Source organism: Notechis scutatus, chromosome 3, assembly GCF_049901735.1.
Source record: "Notechis scutatus isolate UNSWTSFEM ecotype Mainland chromosome 3, rNotScu1.2, whole genome shotgun sequence".
Lineage (NCBI taxonomy): Eukaryota > Metazoa > Chordata > Lepidosauria > Squamata > Elapidae > Notechis > Notechis scutatus.
The window spans coordinates 122,928,538-122,951,681 of NC_142011.1; the positions used below are offsets into that span (position 1 = coordinate 122,928,538).

General features: G+C 36.0%; 1 protein-coding gene across 1 annotated transcript; it reads left to right on the forward strand.

The window, feature by feature from the left end:
* The first annotated feature begins 634 nt into the window (after positions 1–634).
* CLPTM1L (CLPTM1 like) lies at positions 635–22,797 on the forward strand. The gene is made up of 17 exons (XM_026672504.2): positions 635–974; positions 2,700–2,800; positions 4,656–4,845; positions 5,576–5,721; positions 7,604–7,682; positions 9,396–9,513; positions 10,623–10,717; positions 11,324–11,408; positions 12,646–12,749; positions 13,942–14,007; positions 15,333–15,383; positions 17,488–17,570; positions 18,429–18,463; positions 19,345–19,400; positions 19,504–19,548; positions 20,412–20,527; positions 22,177–22,797. The coding sequence occupies exons 1-17, from the start codon at positions 792–794 to the stop codon at positions 22,259–22,261; spliced, it is 1,638 nt and encodes a 545-aa protein (XP_026528289.1). The 5' UTR covers positions 635–791; the 3' UTR covers positions 22,262–22,797.
* Positions 22,798–23,144: the final 347 nt, after the last annotated feature.

Sequence of the window (23,144 nt, forward strand, 5' to 3'; positions counted from 1 at the left end):
CTCACCTCTGGACAGCTAACTCTACTATCTTTGAGTTGTGTCTGCTTAAGGTTTATGAAGAAGCTTAAGGTTTATATTAGCATGTCCAATCGTGGTATACTATTAATGTATACCAATTTATGGTACCACTACACCAATTTTATGGTAAGCTCCAGAGGATTCTGTTAGAATAACATGGTAAACCACAAAGCGTGACTGAAGTACGTGCTACCTGAAACAATACACATTAACTGCTTTTGAAAATGCCTTGCGAGGCCGCAGCTTCAGCTCATACTAAAACCCTTTCTGACTCAGATTTGAGTTCAGATTTATGAATACACAGCACACCATAGAAAACTGAAACTAAACGGGCAGATCTTTTTGGAATGCTTCCCACAAGAAAGTTGGAAATACCCTTTTAACTAGAGCTACCAGACATAACCTGGAAAAAAAAAAGTTCCCCGTACTATACGGAGCAGCAACATCTAATGGCTTTGGGGGGGGGACTCGTTTAAAGCAGAGTCGATTTTACAAGTGGTTGAATATTTTATAACTTTCAAGCTGTCGCGCATTGCAGGCAGACTCCGGGATTCCATTGTCCTCTTAAGAGACTACGTTTCCCAGCACTCTCCGCGCGGGCCGCTCCGTTTCCGTTGTCGAAAGACAGGAGATCCGAAGAAGAGAAGCGGCTGGGGAGCTGACCGCGCTCGCCTCGGGCAACGGCCCGGAGTTAGAGCGCTCGGTGTCGTGCGCTGCTCCCTGTGGTGGGTGGTCGATGCCGGTGGCGGCCGCGGCGCTGGTCTTGGGGGGCGATGCTGCCGAGGCGCAGCTCGCTGACGGGGCTGGCGGTGGGGCTCTTTGCCGTCTACGTGGCACACACCTGCTGGGTGATGTACGGCATCGTCCATACCCGGCCCTGCCTCGCTGCCATCCACGAAGGCGAAGGCAACGACGGCTGCATCCGGCCTTACCTGGCGCGGCGGCCCAAGCTCCAGGTGAGCACTCCCGTTCCCCTTTTTTCCCTTCTCCCCACCTGAGTCCTAAGTGCAGAGGAGCGGTGATGGTTGGCAGCGATGCAGTGGCGCTTCCTGAATGGGGTGGGGCGGAGCGGCGGAATTGCTCTCCCCCCACCACCCCCGACTGGATACAGGTGAACTTTGACAGGTGAACTTTGACAGATTGGATTTTATTTTATTTTTGCTGTAGTGAACATGGAAGATCAATGCTGCACCTGAAATTTCTAAAGCAAAAGCCCCTTTCGTTGCAATTGGAAGGGCCTCGTCAGAGTATATTTTGCAGATTATTTAACCCAGTGTCGTTTCCCCTGATCCAGGGAGGCATTAAGTAGGCAGATTATCTCATAGCTTAATGTCAGCACTTTGTTGTGGGATGTACTGCTCTGCAGAGTCCTACCACTCTAGCCATGAAAATAGCATATTTTTATTTTTCCTTAGCCTCCTATAGGGGAGGGGGAGTTGTGCCTACCTGTATTTGCCATAGGGCAGTCTACAATGTTGCCTTTTTTCCTTCCTTTTTCCAATATGGCAGTACCGTTTTTTCTATTTTGCCCAGTTCTTTCTACATATTATGTTGCTAGGATTTTTCTGACAACTTCTGCAAGGAGTAGAAGGATAAGAAACAACAGTAGTGCCTCTTTTATATAAAGTTGTAGCCTTCAGGAGTACAGGTAGTCCTCGACTTAACGACAGGTCATTGAGTGACTGTTTGAAGTTACAACGGTACTGAAAAAAGTGACTTATGACCGTTTTTCACACTTCTGACTGTTGCAGCCCCCAAGGTCACGTGATCAATGTGGCAACTATCTCATATTTATGACAGTTGTAGTATCCTGGGGTCATGTGACCACCTTTTGCAACTTTCTGACAAGCAAAGTCAGTGAGGAAGCTGATTCACTAAGCAGCCACGTTACTAAATTAACAACTGCAGTGATTTACTTAACTGTGGCGAGAACATTTATAAAATGGGACAATATTCACTTTACTGTCTCGCTTAACAACAGAAATTTTGGACTTAATTGTGGTCGTAAGTCAAGAAACAGCAGTGTTGTTCCCTGCTCTTAATTGGTCCATTAATACGAACTACATATGTTTAGTAAACAAAAAGTAGGCATGTATTGGTGTACTAAATATATTAGCTTCCAATCTATATCAGCTGCTTCTCCTCTATCAAATCTGGAGGGAGCACCAAATTTTGGTAAGCACTAATTCATGAATTGATTTTTTTCACCTTTTCCATATTTTATGCTTTATTCTTTTCCCACCTTTTAGAAGAAGGATGGAGAGATATCTTTGATTTGAACGGGGTGTACAACTTGCACCCTTCCAAGAAGATTGTTACAGATGGTGCATATATTATGATTTACTTGTCAATCACCCTGCATCTGCAGTAGGAACACACAGGAAACTCGTTATGTCCTTGCCAAACTACAGGCAATTGACTACTAAAATGGGTTCCTTTCATCTTGATGAGGCATACAAATTGACTCAAATGAGTAGGGAGAAGGAAGTTGCATGCATTTTTTAAATCTTAGTTTTTTTCAGTTTGACCAAACCATTTTTAAAGAAGGGAGAGAGAAGAGTGGTAGCATGTATGAGGAAACATGTCATCCAAGATTAAAAAAAAAAAAAGAACAATTAAGGCAGGAATCTTTAAGCCACCCAGCAAAACAGCAATTATTAATGGTTTTTCTTCTGTTTCAGCTAAGTGTTTATACAACTACACGCTCAAACATAGGCAGTGAAAATAACATCGACTTGGTTTTGAATGTGGACAATTTTGATGTTGAAACTAAATTTGAAAGGTAATTTGAATTTATGTGTTCAGTTTTTTCAAAAGATCTCTTTTGTACCCATCTGAGATGAAATTTTAGTAAATTATATTTTATCCCTATATATTATATTAGTGACTGTATTAACATATGTTGAAATCACTATAGAAATGCCTATTACTCATTGGCCAATATATTTCAAGAAAAAAATCCAAGTCATATATTGCTTTTTTTCTTTTTATTACAAAAAAAACTTAACAAGCTTACAAGATATCAGACCAATCTGACCTTTCAGTTTTAATCACATTTATGAGAAGTAAGACTAATGATGTTAATAAGGTTTACGTCAAGGTAAGTGTGTTTAAAGTGTAATTCTAAGCTTATCTATATGTTTTTCTGGATTTACACATAATGTATTTTGCTTAAACTTTCCATAAACTTTATATAATTTATAACAAAGATTATTTTTATTATTGCTAACTCCTACTTTGCTGTAATTCTGTATCAGATGGGATGGATAGAATTTTTTTTCGCTACTGTTCCTTTGGCAAGAAACAAAATGAGAAGTAGTGCTTCTTATGCAGTGTAGACTTTGACAGAAATCTCAGAAGCATATTGCTGTTGTCTCTTGCAAAAGTGAAAGTAGCTTTTTTTTCCAGCTCTCAACTACTATCTATTCTTTTCTCATTTATTTATATGAAAACCAGTTTTATTTTTTGTTAGACCTGTAGAGACTTACATAAAATGGAGGTGACAGTCATAGCCCATGAGCAGAGTGTTTATTGGACTGCAAAAAATGTAGATGTTGTAGGAAGAGAGCCATATTAATCTGTGGTGGCAAAAAGTCTAGTAGCACTTTTTCCAACTTACACGTATTATTAGAAGGCATAAGCTTTTGGGAACCCTGCTCAGTTCATTAGAAGGCATAAAGTTGCTTCTGTATGAATTGTAAATGGTTTTGTGCTTTTATCAAATGTGGTACTTACAAATGTATTTTTAAAAAACCATTTTTAATCTTGCTGTTATTATTTTTAAAAATAACTCAAGATGGCAATTATATCTACTTCCACCTTATATTTTCTCCACAATAACAACCCTGTGAGGTAAGATGAGAGCATGACTGGCCCAAAGTCACCCATTTGAAATTCACCTAATTGAAATTCTAGTGATTTCAAAATATTCCAATTTATTATGGTTTGTTGCACAGTCAGCCATATATTTGGTTTGGATGTGGAATTTGTATCCACTTATTGAGCCCTTCCCAAGGACCTGGAATAGTCAGGTGTTGTTCTTTGATGGTGTTAAAGACATTGTCGCAGGATGTGAACTGTTCCAAGTAAAGCTGCCTTTTGCAAACTGACTGTGATTTTGTCAATGCCAATAATGGTCAAATTGTGCTCAGTTGTTTTGGGATTGCACCCAGGCACCTATTTCTAGGTATAGTAAAGGTGTACTTACCTTTCCTTTCTTTTGTCATAGTCATTCTACTTCTATTTGCAGGTCTTTGTATTTTGTGGTTTTTCTCTAGTTCTTTCTCTTTTATTCTGCTGTCTCCAGGTATTGCCACATCCTCTATCCAAACTTTTTGTATCTTTCTGATAGACAATTAAATCTGGGGTGTTATGTGACATTATTATTATTTATTAAATGTATATGCTGCCCAGCTTCCACTGATGCTTAATTTAAATCTAAACTAGATTTTGTTATTTTAGCATCATCTGTAAAATACTTCAACCTTAATTATGAAAGTTTTCAAATAATGAAGAAAAGTTTATTGGTGACAATTAAAATGCTAGTAATTCACTTTTGGAATGAAACAGATATGTATTTACCCTATCTCTATGACCAAGTTTAAGCATTCTTATAAACTATGTTTTATTTTTTTTAGAACAGTTAATGTTTCTGTACCAAAGAAAACAAGAAATAATGGGACATTGTATGCCTACATATTTCTTCATCATGCTGGAATTCTGCCTTGGCATGATGGCAAGCAAGTGCATATAGTAAGCCCTCTCACTACGTATATGGTACCTAAACCAGAGGAAATAAATCTTCTTACAGGAGAACCTATCACCCAGGTGAGATTATTTCCCCCTTTGGGGTGGGTGGGTTCTGAAATCTAAAGGGCTAACAAATGAAATAAAATGATGTATTGTTCATAAGAATTTGGGTGTTTTTTTTAAATTTTAATTAAAAAGCTAGAAATGGCCTTGCTTAAACCATGAACTGTTCAAAACAGGGCAGAGATGTTTGCTTTTCTGTGAAATACCACAGTGGTTTCTATCATTTCCCTTCTGTATTCAATTTAGAAAATACATGCTTTCCTTGATAGTAACAAATAAAGTCAAATGAAGTTAATTCTTTCTCGCATCTGTCCTGAACCTGCCAATTCTATATCTGCTTTATTTTGATTTTTTTTTAAATGTATTTTGAGCTTTTTTCTCTCTCTGTAGAAGTTTGTAAAGTGATTCCTCTCTTACTGTGATTTTGAGTTTTCCCCTCAAATGTAATATTTGTCTAGAGCAGGGCTGTCAAACTCCTGGCCCTCGGGATGGATGCATCACGTGCTGGCCACGCCCACACCCTGTTTAGTGAAGGGGGAAAATGTTCCAATATGTTACATGACGCTGCTGTGACGACGTGAACTTGACATCCCTGGTCTAGAGAGACGATGCAAGGAGATATTTAGTGATGAGTGATTTTAGTGTTTAAGTCATGACTAAATGATAGTTTTATTCTGTTGTTGCAAGTATGTATGTTTGCGACGTCATACTAAATCTTGTTTACATTTTTTTCTTAATTAAATAGCAAATTGAAACAGAAAAAAAGCAGAACTATGCCCTAGATGAACCCGTGTCACATTGGAGGTCTAGGCTGACCTTAAATGTTATGGTGGAAGACTTTGTCTTCGATGGATCCTCTCTTCCAGCTGATGTACACAGATATATGAAAATGTAGGCTACTAATTTATTTTGCTTTTGTTAAAGTCCACATAGGATAAAGAATTGTCTTTAATAGCATGGCTTTCAACAGGGGCAAATAATATTTTGCTACTGAGGACCATATTTTTGTTTCTCCAGACTCCAAGGTCCTGTCTCATTGTAACCTGTGTGCAAAGTAGCAATCAAAAGAAAACAGTGCAGTTTTCCTAACTTGGACAGTTTCCAGATATGTGAACCCAGAAGTTGGCAAAGTTGGGAAATGCTGCTATTGCAACACATTTTTCATTTTCAGATTGCTTTTGACAAATGACTTAATCTTTGAAAGCAATTGAATTGCATTTGGGGGCTTTGAAGCTAACCCAAACGACTGCTGCCTAGCATAGTAGTAAGATAATTATTATATATTTATTCAGCCATAAAGATTGATATTCAAACCTTTGATTAGTTATTAAGCTTTCCAGATTTCAAACAACCTTGAGCATGACATATTTCTTCCTCTAAACTTCTTCAGATGTTGCTGATAAAAAAAAAAAGAACAGTCACTTCTTGGTGGCCTTGAGCAACTTGAAAGAGGTTGGGAGATGTATAAAAATTGATTGCATCACTTAATGTAAACTGAGAGTTTATTCCATACTAAACTATGTGAAGATTTCATTATTTGCTTGCAAGAGGATATGTTTAACAAGGAACTTAAAATCAGATCTCTTAAGAAAACAGCTGTCTCTCAGACCTCATTGCCATATTCATAACCGGGTTTTACCTCTAGTATCAGAAGCCTATCTGACTGTTCTTTGTTTTGAGGGCTCAATGACATTTACCTATTTTGCAGTTCTGAGATATAAATTTAGGGTGTATAGGAGATGCTTACATTCCATATATACTGATCCAGATAAAAAATCCCTTTTTTGGTCCAAAAATAAACAACTATGTACAGGTGGCGCACATTAACTACAAGTGGGACCAGCAACTTTGTCATAAAATGAAAAATCACATGACCACACCCAAGTTATGACAGTGGCTCAATTCCAACTGCAGTCATTAAGCAAATCACAACAGGTCAATAAGACATCATGTGCCCACAACTTGGCAACTTCCTGCTGATTTTGCTTATCAGAAACCACTGTGAAGGTTGCAAATGACAATCACTTGGCTGCTGAACATTGTGCCTTTGTAAATGTGCTGGTTGCCAAGTGCTCAAATCACAGTCACATGATTGCAAGGATGCTGTAACACCTGCATCTTCAGGGACTAGTTGTCAATCTGCTTATTCAGCATTGTTGTAACTTTGAACTTGAACAAATGATCAGTATATGAGGGCTATCTGTATATGTTCAATCTAAGACTTGTCTTACATCAGGGTGTCAAACTCAATTTCATTGAGGGCTGCATCAGGTTTGTGTTTGACCTCGGGCGGGGAAGGGCATGGCCAGGATGGGCATGACTAGCATGACCTCACTTGTGTTGGGCACCTGTGGTGGCTCTTGCGCTCTACCAGTGAAAATGGGATCTTGAGCTCCATTTTCGAATGTGACAGCCTCCTGCAACCCTGTGCTAGTAAAAACAGAGATTGGGGGCCCATGTGTGGCCCTCGCGAGCTCTGTTTTTGGATGGGACAACCTCCTGCAACCCTCTGCCAGCAAAAATGGAGCTCGGGAAGGCCGTGTGTGGCCAGTCCTTCACTATTTTTGGGGCGGCCCTCCAGGCCAGATCTAAACACCTCACAGGCCAGATCTGGACCCCCCCAGGCCTTGAGTTTGACATCCCTGTCTTACACAATATAGGATATACTAGGACACCTGTTTCTGAAAGACACATATTGTAAAATTAATTATTTAGGATGGAAATCTTTGTATCAAAACTGATGTATTTATAATAAAAAAAAATTTAAATGCAGGATACAATTGGGCAAGACAGTGAATTATCTTCCAATATTATTTATTGATCAGCTGAGTAACAGAGTAAAAGATTTAATGGTAAGTAACTTTTTTTTTAATTAAATAGTCTTTATCTTTACTGAGAATGTTATAGAAAGTAAATGACAAATCTAAAAAGGAGTGCAAAGAAAGAAAATAAAAGTTATGAAAAAACAACATCTGATCTTTTCTTCAATATATATTGATAAATCCATCGTCTCCTCTCCTTTTTATCTCCTCCAGAAATCCCTTCAGCCAATATTTAATTCTCATATTTTGCAATCATTAAATTCATAAATCATTTCACTTTTTTCTTCTTTTAACAAAAAACCAATAAAAGAGTTCCATTTTTTTTAAAAAAGCACTTGTTTTCTCCCTGATTTAACAGGGCACTTCTATTATTTCTGCTAATCCTGACAATTTTACTATACCTTCCTTCAAGAATTTCAATTCTCTTTCATTTTGTTCATATAATAATCTTGCTGCTGTTACCATATACAAAATTAATGTTTTAAAGAATCTCTTCTAATTCAGTATCCACAAGCCCCAATAATAGTCTGCTTCTCACACTGAACATATATCCTATGTCAGTGAACATATTTTAGAATTAATGATGTTTCTTTTGTACAGCAGAATACGTGTAAGAGAAACTTTATATGTGGAAACTTATAAACTTATAAAATATGAGCCTAACTAAGTGTGCTACTACCATATCACAACTCGTAAATGTTAAGTGAAAATTCCGCAGCAGCATATGAGTGTAACAGGATTTGTTCTAATTTTCTCTAGCATTTTATATAGGAAAGCTAACCACTATTGGTACCTTATTGCCATTAGAGTTTGAGTTGACAAGTACCACAACACTGGTATGCAAATGAAAATATTTCTTTGTGGTCCCAGACCAATAAACATTTGGCATTGAATTCCATAATGTATTTGTACACCTTGTGTCAAACTTTGATTAGTCTTGGCTTGTGCAGTAGTTTATATGAGAGGGAGATAAAAAAGACTATCTCTATGTTAATTTCATGGTCTCCTACTCCCAGTATCTGCCCATTTTGTCAGTGAAAAAGTTCAAAATATATGTTTTCTTCATGGGAAAGTTGTTTCAATGATGTGTTTATTTTTAAATATATAGTGCAAGTTAAAATAACAAATGTATAAATTTAAAACAGCACTTTAGTGAATTAGAGTTCTCATCTTCTCTATTACCTGCCTCCTCTGAAACCGAAGATCTGTGCATCCCTGGTTCTGCTGTCCTTCAAAAGAACACTCCCAAATTATCTCTCTTCTAAGGCACTGGGCAAGGGCTTATACATATGAGCTTATTATTGAATCTGAGCACATTCCTACTTTTTTGTGGATTTCCCCCCCCAATGGCATGGCCATGTGTGTGTTATTTTAAATTGTTTTAATCCCTGTAAGCTATGCGTGAGTTGGCAGCTGAAGGAATAGATGGAAGAGTTTTTTCAAAATACATCGAATTGCTCTTTATATTTAACTGTTATCTTATTTTTTGGTGAAGTTTACATAATTTAAATATAATTTCTATCACAAATGATACGATAATAATTTGCAAAATAACATTTAGGCGATACTGATTTCATAAATATTATCTAGGAACATTTCTGAACAGTATTGTTTTTCTTTTGAATATTTTGAAAAGAATGTATAATTAGAACAGCCATTTTTATCAACTGCTAATACTGGTAAAATATTTCAGTAATATCCAGTTTGTTATTAATCTTGGTGAAATATTTTAACCTAATGCAGCTTATAAACCGTTCAACAACAGAACTTCCACTTACAGTGTCATATGATAAAATATCATTGGGAAAACTGCGGTTTTGGATTCATATGCAAGATGCTGTTTACTCTCTACAGCAATTTGGTAAGCCTCTATTTCTGGATTATTCATGGAAATACAGTGGACTCTTTGATAAGGGTTTTGATTAGGAAGTCCACATGATTATTATTTTTTAAATTTGAATTATTACAGGTTGTCCTCAGGTTATATCCATTCATTCAGTAACCATTCAAAGTTAAGATGGTGCTGAAAAAATAGACATACAACCAGTCCCTGAAGTTCCAGCCATCACTGCATCCCTGCAGTCATGTGATCATGATCCAGGCATTTAGGTGCCCATCTAGCAATTCCAATATCACTATCTGCAACATTTCCGGCTGGCTTCTCACAAGCCAAATCAATAGAAAAGCTGGCAGGGAAATTGCAAGTTGCTCCAGTAAGTCATGCCCACCTGCAGCACCATCCCCATGCATAGTCTTCACCCTCCCAGGCCTCCTTCAACTTGTACATAGCATGTGATGGGCCTCCCAAACCTTCCCCCAACCTCCCTTGACTTGCATTCAGTCTGCACCTGATGTCCCAAGCCCTCAATGACTCACATGCAGTCTGTACTAGCCTCCCCAGTGCCTCCCCAACCCCGCTTTGGCACCCGTCTCTCCTCCCATGACACACATGCTTTCCTTACTTGGGGCTCCTGCTGCTTCCCATTTAATGACCCATGTATATTGAGGTTACAGCAACCAGGATTATCCAGCTTGCCATTGCTAGGCAATGCAGTCATACAACATTGTGCTTGACCATCATTTTGCTGAGCAACAGCAATCCCAATCCCAGTTGTTGTTGTAACCCGACGGCTACTTGTATGTTGGATTTATGATTCAATTATTATGAAAATTAATGGGAAGTCGAGAAGCTCTACAAAGCATCCCAGCTTTCTTTCACCTACTTACATGCACGGTGAGACTATTCCTGTCTGGACAGTGTCAATCTGCACATGGGAAAAGGCTGTTGAAGCTTTATTTTTTTTGCTTAAAACTGTATGTTAACATACTCCCTGTGTTTAATAAAGCTTTGCAAGAATTATTTCAGTATTTACAAAATAATAGATATTTAATATTTTAAATTTAACTTAAGTTTCTAAGAACATCTGTTTTATCTTAATGAGCAGATATGTATTCTGTTTATTCTTCTAGGTTTTTCAGAAAAAGATGCTGATGAAGTAAAGGGAATATTTGTGGATACAAACCTCTATTTTCTTGCATTGACATTTTTTGTTGCAGCTTTCCATGTAAGCAGATCATATCTTTTAGACATTAATAACAATACTGATATGCATCTATGTAATATAAAAATATATTGATGTATAACAAGATACTGCTTCATATATACTAGTATGTATATCAGGCTCCTATTTAAAATAGTTCAAGAACATGTTTCATGCTATATAGTTTAATGAACAGCTAGTCCTTTACATCCAAAGGACTCAGGTTGAAAAACACTCCCCCCCCGCTTATGTTACAGTAAATATATATATGTGTGTGTGTGTATGTATGTGTGTGTGTGTATGTGTGTGTGTGTATGTACACACACACACACACACACACACACACACACACACACATATATATATATATATATATATATATATATATATATATATATATATATATATATTAATTAGCATTAAGAGTTGGACAACTCTATGGGACACAGTAAACAGAAACTGTTTTCCTTCTTTCGGCATCCTGAAATATTGTCAACTATATCTGAGCATGTGTAAAACTAGTAAAATGCAAGGTTGTGCCAGCTCTAAAACTGTTGTTATATTAGTTTTTTTTTTAAAAAAAAATAGTAATAACTGTGTTAATGGTATGGTGATATTTTGCATTTGCAGCTTCTCTTTGATTTCCTTGCATTCAAAAATGACATCAGCTTCTGGAAGAAAAAGAAGAGTATGATTGGCATGTCTACAAAAGCAGGTACGCAGCATATTTACTTACATGTTTTCTTGCTATTTTCCAGTGCTAGCAATGCACACAACCATTTACTACAAGAAAATATAACTATGGAAATTTTAAACAAAATGTTAAATGGTTGCTGTAAAATAAGAGCCCCATATGAAGGAATATAGCAATGGTTAGATAATATTCCACCAATCCTATTAATTAAAAACTTGTTGAAACAATGTTGTCTTAATTTGATTTTTCTAGTACTTCCAGATATCACTGAATAGGCTTCAGGGACTAGAATGTTCTAAAATAGCAGGCCCCCCACAGAAAATATCATGCTGTGGTCCTGATCTACTTTCTTTGTGCTGTCTCAAAGAATATACTGAAAGATTATTGTGAAAAGTCCCCCTCCATTGTTTTATTTTCCCTAAAGACATATTTCCCTTGTGTAGGCTTTCAATGTTATACATACTTATTGAAAGCAAAATTTTACACTGCTTCTAACACACTCCACTATGGGACTGACCAATCCTGTTCATCAGGATTGTGTTTTTCATTGTTGTTATTCCTAAATAGTAGAAGATGAGAGATTCAGCACAAATCAGGCAAATTCTCAGGTAAGCCATCAAATCCCATCATTATTTATGTGGGAATCATTGGTTCATCTCCACTGCATTGCCCTCATTGTAGCCATCCTCCCTGCTACTAGTCCCTGCAGCACTGCTTTGTGTTGCTTCGAGGAAGGGGAAAATGTGCTAGAGGAATATATCTTTAACGCCTGGGTTAGCCAACATCTCTAGAACAAAAAATACAATGGGCAAAAGAAAAAGTTTTAAGATGTGGTCCAAATTTTAACATTCTGTTCGATGCTTATTATTATTCTATTTTAAAGAATGCTATAATACTGTTAGTTGATTCTGTGTGGATATGTAGAACTATAATTGTTAGTTGGTTCTGTGTGGATATGTAGAACTATAATTATTCAAACTTAGGTTTGATTGTGCGAGCCAAAATATGTTTTAGTTTGGCACGTTGTTTAAAGCTAGTTATTAGAGTTTGCAAACTAGCTTAGTATGTTGTGCAATGTGGTTAGGTTTTATTTAGAGAATCATAGTTTAACAAAATGGTTTGTATTTGTGATTCCAATTTAAATTATTTTTCAAAAATAAGATATTTTTTTCAAATGCATCCAGATTTTTTTTTCCAAATTGTACAATGTAGTTTTTAAAAAATCCACAGTGCACTAATGTGAATTCTTTTCATGCAGTGCTCTGGCGATGTTTTAGCACTGTGATCATATTCCTTTTTCTGTTGGATGAACAAACCAGCTTACTGGTGCTGATTCCAGCTGGTATTGGAGCAGTGATTGAGGTGAGCTGCTATTTATCTCTGCATGTGATACATACATATACAAGCACAGACAGATGAGTTCTCAAAGCAGCTTAGTAAGGATGCAAGGATTTAAACTGTCATGATTAAATTTGTTTTAATAGGTCAGAACCAGCTTAGTTACAAGTGATTTGTATTCTAAATTGATTCATAATGAACTAATGATGATGGAAATTAGTTGAACAATATGTCAACTATTCCGTCCTGAGATTTGAAAAAAATTGGCTGAGATCAGTTACTTGATTTGTTTGATGGGATGCAGGACTTCTATTTGCATATTTATCCCTATTTGGTATAGTATGTACTGTCATTTCTGCTCTTCTGCATAATTACGTCTTCCTGGTCATGTAGAGAAAGGAAGAGCAATGCAGGAGCAAAGAGGTGCTATTGTTTCATTATTGGGATTCCCAGCATCCATTACTCAAAACTATCTTCACTTTCTTAAGAGCTTTTTTTAAATAAAAGGTACAATTGAGGCATATTCTATGCTAGATTTTTTTCCCTGAGTCTTTAGTATTAGTTATCTGAAAGACTGATTCATTTATTTGATATTTTTTGCCCCTTCTCTTGAGGCTTGCCTTCTTATATGAACTTTAGAGCTATATATAGTGTGTGTGTTCATATTAGCTATACTTTGGACTTACAAAGGTAACTGCAACTACATGTTCTAGCCATACAATAACCTTATTGCACAATAGATCTCATATAAGAGAAAAAACAAGTGTGGAATGGCTTTATAAGAATCATTTGAGAAATTAAGATTTTTATATTCATGGTTTGACCATAAGATCAGAAGAAAATATTTATTTCAGCATATGTTAGTTAAATATAACTGAGTTGATATGTAGTTTTTGCTTTTGAGGTGAGTGAAGTCCTAAGCAATACCGTAGTACACCTGTTAAAGGTTGACCATCATACATTCTATTTAATTGTAGAACCATGTATATAGAAACAGAGTTGAGTATATCATTTCTCTGTTATGCAGTCATTGTTAAACAATCATGACAATTCATGTTCTTTCCAAAAGATACTTAAGAAATGTTAGAATTAAACACCAATGCCGAGGAATTCAGGTATAATTATAATTAAATATCATAATCAGGTTATATAGTGAGACAAGTAAATTTCTAATATACAGTACATTAAAATTTTAAAATTATATTTTATCCTCTAGCTTTGGAAAGTGAAGAAAGCATTGAAAATGACAATTGAATGGAATGGTCTGATACCAGCAATAAAGGTATTTCATTTTTTAAAATGTTATGTGAATTACTCAAACTATTCACAACTTTTGGTTTTCATCTGGTTGGATTTAAGTATACTGCAGGCTGTATAGTGTTAGACTACTGCTACTATCTATAACTATCTATTTATATCAAGGGGGGGAAATGCTACTGGTTCTGCCCAGTTCTATAGAACTGGTAGCTCTGAAGAGCAGCAGACACTGTAGGTTCTGTATTTGCTGCTGTTTGGCCCACCCACCCACCCAGGCTCTTACCTGTCCTTTATTTCCTGCTTTTTCAACCTCAGCTGCTTTGCGCGGCACAGCTGAGGTTGAAAAAGCAGGGAAAATGAGCCTTTTCAAACGCTGCGCACATGTGCGCAGCACTTTTCAGCTATCCGGGTGGCACAGCTGATGTTTTGTTTACATGCGCATGCAAAACATAGTCACTGAACCGGTAGTAACACCAGTTGAATCCCACCCTTGTCTATATCTATATCTATATCTATATCTATATCTATATCTATATCTATATCTATATCTATATCTATCTATCTATCTATCTATCTATCTATCTATCTATCTATCTATCTATCTATCTATCTATCCATCCATCCATCCATCCATCCATCCATCCATCCATCTATCTATCTATCTATCTATCGCAGTATTCTTAAATTCAACCAGATAAAAATCCAAAGTGTATATGTGCAAAATTTATCTCTCCAGAGATTGCGTGTGATAGTGTGTTTAATCTGTACAAAGTAAGATCTGTAATTAGACCACCTAGCACTTTGGAATTAAATCTTTATACTGATTGCCCAACTAAAGACTTAATGAACCTCAAATTGACACACTGCCTATTATGGAGTCTGCAGGCAAATATACCAGTCTCCTGTAAATAAGGATATATGTTTCTGTTCAAATACAGAGATTGAGTTAATAATCCATGTATTGTTACATTAACCATTGTACCACTCATGGCATCTGGCACTCATAAACCCAATGACAGGAAATCTTTAAAAATATTTTTATTGTACATTTTTCATTATTATTCATCACAGTTCCAATTTTACAACGTCACCATACTGGTTATATCAAGTCCCTTTTTTCATCATAGTATACATCAACAGGAAATCTTAATTATCTTTCTGATCAAGAACTAACAGTATGTCTTCTGTAAGACCTAACTTAAATAACCACTGTAAAGATTGCCAAATTTCTAGCAATTTCTAGTTCTGGCTTGCAGAAGCTGGATAGATTTTTAACTATTTTAGGATTGTTTATTCTTTTCCGGTATAAATAAAATAATTTATACTGATTAATTATTATATTTTGTATAGTTTGGAGCATTTACTGAGTCTGAGAAGAAAACTGAAGAGTATGATACTCAGGTAAAATAACTCTCTGTTTAGTATTAATTTTAGTTTACTGATTTGTGAATTTTTTATGCTGAAGACCAATACTGAGTTGACTACAAAATCAAACTGGGAAGCAGTAAAGCATGCTTTCTTACTATACAGGTAGTCCTTACTTATGACCACAATTGAGTCCAACATTTCTTTGCTAAGCAAGACAGTTTTTAAATGAGTCTTGCCCAGGGGTGGGATTCAATTTTTTTAACAACCGGTTCTGTGGGCATGGTTTAGTTGGTGGGCGTGGCTTGGTGGTAATGTGACTGGCTGAGCATGGTCAACTCAACATCACTCACATCGAGGCACGCATCTCCTCACCTGGCCTCTCATGACTGTGGGGATGCTGCAATAGTTGTAAGTGTGAAAAATGATTATAAGTCACTTTTTCAGTGCCATTGTAACTCTGAATGGTCACTCCACACAAGCAAAGTACCAGCAAAGGAAGGGAAAAAAACTCCAGAGAAGTTCCAGAGACAGGAAGTCTAGTACTGCCAAGAATGTAATAAGGGTTAACGGAGAGGCAGTTTCTGTAAGCAACACCAGAATGTTTCCTTCCTGCCTTCCTTTCAGGATTAGGCAAGTAATTTCTTCTAACAACCAGTTCTCCGAACTGCTTAGAATGTTAACAACCGGTTCTACCGAGTAAGTGCAAACTGGTAGAATTCCACCCCTGGTCTTGCCCCACCATTTTTCCCCCATAGTTGTTAAATGTATCACTGCAGTTGTTACATTAGTAACACGGTTGTTAAATGAATTTAGTTTCCCCATTAACTTTGCTTGTCAGAAGGTCACAGTAGGGGTTCACATGATGCCGGGACACCACAGCTGTCAAAAATACATGCTGGTTGCCAAGCAACTGAATTTTGATCAGATGACCATGGGGATGTTGCAATGGTTTTAAGTGTAAAAAATGATCATGTCACTTTTTTCAATGCCATTGTAACTTGAAACAGCCACTAAACGGATGGTGTAAGTTGAGGACTATCCGTAAAGATGGCATCTTCTTCTATTGCTCTCGAACATATGAATAGTCTAACATACTCTATTGGGCAAAAAAATTAAATTGTCATCATAGAAGGCAGAATAATAACTTGGAAATTGCTGTGTGGAAAGAATTCTGTGGTGATGAAAAAACAATAGTGATATCTGCAAAAATAATTTGCCTTTTCCAGACAAAATTCCAAGGTCAGTTTTTTAATAATATGAATTCCTATTGAGAAGTATCTGTACTAATTTGTAAAGGAAGATTCAGATCTTAATGATTAATTTTCAAGAGGATTATGATCCAGTGTTAATATTTACACAAAGTGCCAGGCAGTTACTATTCTGAACCAATCAAAACGTCAAAAAAGATAAGTTAAAGACTACTAATAACAATAGCTTTTAGCAGTTCTTGGCTGGTTGTGGTCTAGGTATAATTTTACCTAATCGTTTAAATAATATTAGTTGAAAATGATCATATACATTAATTAGCTAAATCACATGACCACACCCCAAGGACATTAATTAAAGCAGGAGGACAAACATTTTTCTAGTCCTGGGATCACAGTTGCCAATTCAGGGCTAAACTTTAAAAATTGTGGTTAAGACCAGCACAGAAACTAAATTTGATTCATGTTATTTCTTTATAAAAAAATATACATGCTTTAAAAATGATGGTCTCTTCCTTCTAATTTTGCTTCTGTAGGCAAAGCCATTGATGCATTTAAATATTTAGTACTGCTTAGAAATCGTTTTTTAAAATATATATATATATATATAATAATGTTATTCTGCCTTCTGGGTCTTTTATATTGAAGTTTACAAAACTTCCATTTTATTATACTGAGATGGAAGTGCTGGCTGAAATGGTCAGATTTTATTTCAATGAGGTGTCTTCTTGCCCAGCTTTTACTTACCAATATATATGAATTTGATGTTGTTCACTGAATGTTGGATTGTGGAATCCAAAGGCGCATCAGCCTTACCTCTCAGGTTAGCAAATTATTCTGTACAAGGGTGTTATAATGATGGAATAATCCATGAGGCCATTTGAAAAGAGGATGAAAATATTTATGTTTGGTTTTTTTTTCTTCTCTCTCAGGCTATGAAATATTTGTCATATTTGCTATATCCATTGTGTATTGGAGGTGCAATTTATTCTTTGTTGAGTATCAAGTACAAAAGGTAAGCTTATATACATTATTTTAAAAATATAAGGCATAATAATATGTTACCTTTTTGGTAGTATAAATAAAAAGTGCTAAAATGTTTAAAAAATGTGTATTTCCAACAACTGTCCTCTTATAAATATCATGCTTCTTCCTCAAAATTATACAGATTCTCTCCACTGCCTTATCTAATCAAATCCTTTCATCTATCTTTCTATCAAAAATTGATAGCAAATCCTACAATTTGTCTTCTGAAGTTGCCAAATCAGAAAATGATCATTACAGGAATAAGCATAGATGTAATGCTAATAAACATAAAGCCTGCAATACACTGCAACTTTTGAAGACTTTTCTGGTTTAAAGCCAAATTCAACCAGTCATGGGAATTTCTTAAACTAATTACATCTGAGCAAGTAACCTTTGCAAATGTTAAAAAACATGGAGGGGCTTTTTTTTAAAAAAAGGTTGAGATGCTTTTTGTCTTTCTCAGATACTATCTACCATTAATGCAGATGACTGAGGTTGCCGATATATAAATATCAACATAAATAATTTTTAATTTTAATTTATTTTTACTTTTTGTTCTCTTTTTCTTTGATTTGTCTTGCTTATGTAAATACTTTGGCTAAAGTGATGGGAGGTTGTAATATATCGTACTTTTATATATTATAAATATTATACTTGACTTTCAGTTTGATGCCATATACAGTATGGAATACATCTGTGTCTATGTGTATACATGACTTGGTTTGCATGTGCTTTATATGAAGTCCACAGAAAAACTAGAGAAAGGAAAGATGTTTACGTGTTAATTGTTGTGTTTTTTTTAAATGATCAGTAATGAAAACAATGCTCTCCTTTTCTTTTTCATAAGCTGGTATTCATGGTTAATTAATAGTTTTGTCAATGGTAAGTATAAGTTTTTACTGCTTTTCTTGAAATCTAGTTCTTTAAAACTATTTCCAAAAGAAGTTGCTGAGGCATAGTATTTTTGGAAGTGGGTAGGTGTATGAATAGCTGTACTTGCTATCATACATTGCTTCAGAGCATATTTGGGGGGAGGAGAAAAACCACAGCTATAATCCAGCTTGATTTAGATCAATTAAAGTATTAGGTCCTGGGATGGTCTAGTGGCTGAGATAGATCTAAAAAAAGGAAGTATCCACATATGGTATGTATGTTAAAACAAGCCATTTCATTAATTTGCATTAACTGTCTAGAAGTTAATATATTAGGCTGGTAGTATGATCAGATTGCAAGAGGTAAAATAAAGCTGATATGCTGCTCCTGTAATTTCAGTTTTAAGTTTGCAACCTGTAGAACAAAGCGGACTAATTTTTCTGTTTCTTAGCCATACTTTTATGCTAATTTATTGTAAAATAAATTTCATATCAAGCTGAATTTCTGATGTATGCAGACATGTACATGGCATGGATGGCTCTATAAATATATCTCTTCCTCTCACATACACACATACATATACATGGGACACACAGATGTTTACTTTTTCTGGGAATTGTCTGTTTCATTGATTTCCCACTCCAACCTATGCCTTATTTCTTCAAATATTAATGTAACATATTTGTAATTAAATTTTTATAGAGTTCTTCTGCATTTCTACAAAAGAATATGAATATAAGGGAGGGTGAGAGCCTAAATTGAAATAAAAGCTCAATATTAAATTGCATCACACTAAGTCTATCCTGATGTTTAAAAGCAAGAGTAAATAAAAATGGATATCTGTTTTTGTTCTACCATACCAACAGTGTGATTTTTTTTCCCTCCAACAGGAGTGTATGCTTTTGGATTTCTATTTATGTTGCCACAACTTTTTGTAAATTATAAGGTAATTAACAATTGAACCCAATATTGTAACATGTTATTTAATCCAACCTTCAGCTGCTTAAAAATGATATATTTTATGACCTTCTTGCTTGCTTTCTTTTCAGATGAAATCTGTTGCACATTTGCCATGGAAAGCATTCACATACAAAGTAAGTTAATTTTGCAACTTAAGACTTATGCTCCTGAGCCATTAATTATTCCTTGAAAATCAAGCTACAGTTGGAATTTTATTTGCCAATCTAGTATTACCCAAAAAAATATTCAACAGCGTTATTAGGCAATAACTCTAATAGTATAGTTTGTAGAGAACCATCAAGTCTTACGTTCATTGTAAGGTCTGTAACCTAATTCGAAACAAATATTTGGGGCACTTTTATTTCTCAGGTTCCCTAATAACTTACTTTTAGATTTTAAGACTCCTAGGAAGATCAGCTTAGAATATAATGAAAAGCTACACTTGGAGGAGCCTTTGGCCGTATGCACAGGAATCTCAAGGTGGTATTTACATGACTTGTAAGCACAGTGCATTAACCATGCATAATTAATAATGGAATTAGCATTTATAATAATGGCAACATTATTTAGCCCATAAAGTCAATGAAAGTTCAGTATAGACCTTTCTTGGAGCTGCCTTGGTAAAGTTGGGAGAAGCTGGCTACCTACCTTATGGCTCTTAAGTTGAATGAGTCTATTAACTGCTACAGTCAGCTTGCTGAGTTATGAGGTGGGTAAGCCTGTCATACTAAGGATATTTTTAACAAATTACAAAATCATTTGGATGTTGCAAATGGGTTTTGCTTGTTCTATATTTAACCTACATTTTCATTATCCGAGAGAAGGACCCTCTATCTATAACCTTAACATGACATTCTTTTTACCTTCACTTCAGCTCTTCTGTTTAAATACTGTGTCATCAAAAACAGTTGATTTGCTTGAAAATGTTGTTATTTTAAATAACACGTAATTTACATGCCATTAAACAAGCTGCATCCTCTTGTCTATTACTTAACAGGCATTCAACACATTCATTGATGATATTTTTGCATTTATTATTACAATGCCAACATCTCATCGGCTGGCTTGCTTTAGAGATGACGTGGTGTTCTTGGTGTACCTTTACCAAAGATGGTATGGGTTTTTTTCTTTAAATTTCTTCCCATTAGTTAGATGGTTAGTGTTAGACATGCATTGTATTCTTTCATCTCTTTCTCTCACTCTTTATTTTCATATCCATTTTTCACAAGAGCTTTTGACGCTATCAAATAATTATTCATTCAGAATGTTGCACAATTTTCCCTGTTCATTATCACCATTCAGCAAAGTGTAACGTACAGCTATCAACTTATGAATTCCTATTTTCATATATGTCCTGAACAGTCTAGCTGATGCTTAGCCTTCTGAAATATACTTTTAGATTTTTTTAATTCATAATAAACACCTTCATTGCCATTGTTGTTTTCATTGAATCAATTCCACTTCAGGCACCATCATTTAAATATATTACCTTGCTCTCTTTAGAGAATAATGTTAGAGACATAGCTTAACCATTTTTCTTTCACTTCATTCATTAATTCATGTTGTATGCCAAATGTTTCTCTTGCATTCTAAGTCATCATCTACTATATGCAGTGAAGGTTCCCTCCCATATTCCCCCCGTCGCATTTCCCCCGCCCTGTTCCCCACAACTGCTTCCCCCTTCCATCCTGCCATGTCAGACTCACCTTGCAAAGGTGTGTCTCCTGTCTACCACGGTTTCTTTACCTTTGAGAGAGAGGAGAGCAGGATGATTTCCCTTCCAGTATCCAGTCGGCTTGCAAATACTTTTTGAGCCAAGAGTGAAATGTTCTGGAGGCCATGATCTTGCACAACTTCAGGCACCCATTCGCTTTTGCAGAGAAGTCACACTAGATCACACCCCTTAGAACATTTCACTCCCGGCGCGAAAACCATTTGCAAGATGATCAGATAATGTAAGCAAAAACACGTTGCTTCCAGTGTCGGATCAGCTTGCAAATGCTTTTCGCACTGAGAGTGAAAGGTTGCGGGGACTGTGATCTCATGTGACTTCAGGCACCCATCCACTTTGGCAGAAAATGAGTGCCTGAAGTTGTGTGAGATCAGAGCCCCCAGAACCTTTCACTCTCAGTGCGAAAAACAATTTGCAAGCCGATTGGATGCTGGAAGGGAAATCGTCCTGCTCTCCTCTTCCTCCAAGGCAAAGAAACCACAGCACAAAGGAGACAGTTTTTTGCAAGGTAAGCGAATCTGGCATGGCAGATTGGGAGGGGGTAAGCATGAGGTATCTCAGTGGGTTGGGGAGGCCCTGGGTGGCCTGTTCCATCATTAGGCTATCCCCATGGCCTTTCCCACCCTGAGATACCTCATGCACTTAATGACCCGTGCATTTATTAGTGAATGCATGGGCAAAAGCAGGAAGTGATCACATTCAAACCGTGATTCACTCCTACAAATCCTCGAGTTATGAATGTAATTGGCAGGCTCCATTACATTCGTAACTCAAGGATTACCTATACTAACTTTAATCATACTTGCTTCACATGCAACATTCTTTGCTTACAGTAGCAACATAGCACTGGTCATTTGCAGCACACTTTAGCTAGATCACAACAAGTGTTAACAAAGCACTTTGTTTACTTTAAGACATATAAGTATATTTGTCTTAGACATATAAGTATATATGCATTAACCACAGCAAAAAATAGAAGCATGAAAAGACTTTGATTAAGAAAATGTCACAATTTCTTTTTAACCCTAAGGCTTTATCCTGTGGATAAGAGCAGAGTGAATGAATATGGAGAATCCTATGAAGAGAAGCTGAAAAGAAAACCCCACAAAGAATAATTTAAGATATTACTAAGAAATTCTTTGGATTGATGCTGGCTGCATATGCTGTTTGACTTTTAAAAAGAGATGAAGCAAAAGAGTATTCTTCAGAGCTTGGGACAGAATGTCATGGACATTTTACCATCTGCATTGCCAAAATATGTTATGATTACCTTTGGATTTTTTTTAAAATTATTATTTGGGGTTCAACAAGGCTGCCAATATTTCTGCTAGGTGGTTAACATTTTAAATTGCTTTGACAATTTCTGCATAAATATTTGTGTCCATTATGCTTAATGTCTTGAACTCTCCAATAGCCGACATTAAGGAGTGTGCATTTAAATTCTGCTCTTCGGTTTATGAACAAAAGGAACATACTGTGAACGATTATGAAAAGGTTATAAATTGACAGGGACCTGCCCTTCACTTTCAAACCTTTCTGTAAAAAGGTTTTGGACCAATCCATGACATGTTCCAGCCTTTTTATGATTTTAGAGAGAGTACATTCCTCACTCACTCTTTGAAATCATAAGGATTAAAAATATTTGGTTGGCTGGGTTGTGTTCCTTATTTTGTACTGTATTTCCTGATGTGAGCATTTCATTTTTTTAAAGATGTCAGCTATGCTTCTTATATGAACCTAATTGTGGCAGCAACCATATGAAGACATGTACTCTCGATGGTACATTTTAAAACCATTCTAAGCTGGTCCTGGATGCAAAGCGTGTAACTTAAAAAAAACCTATTAGCATAAATCAACTAAGTACATGCAGCAAATAGTATTCTGTAGTTTGGGGAATGGATTTTTTTGGTACACACACAGCAAAATGCTTTTGTTCAATCCTATAGTTGGAATTTCTTGATTCCACTAAGCAGGATCTTTTTTCTAAGATGAAAAGTC

What these genes read in the sequence shown, in the direction of transcription:
- CLPTM1L (XM_026672504.2), top strand. Translation starts at nt 792, where the DNA reads ATGCTGCCGAGGCGCAGCTCGCTGACGGGGCTGGCGGTGGGGCTCTTT. An exon ending in CGCGGCGGCCCAAGCTCCAG is followed by an intron (nt 975 to 2,699) that starts GTGAGCACTCCC and finishes CTTCTGTTTCAG; the next exon opens with CTAAGTGTTTATACAACTAC. An exon ending in CTGAAGAGTATGATACTCAG is followed by an intron (nt 15,384 to 17,487) that starts GTAAAATAACTC and finishes CTTCTCTCTCAG; the next exon opens with GCTATGAAATATTTGTCATA.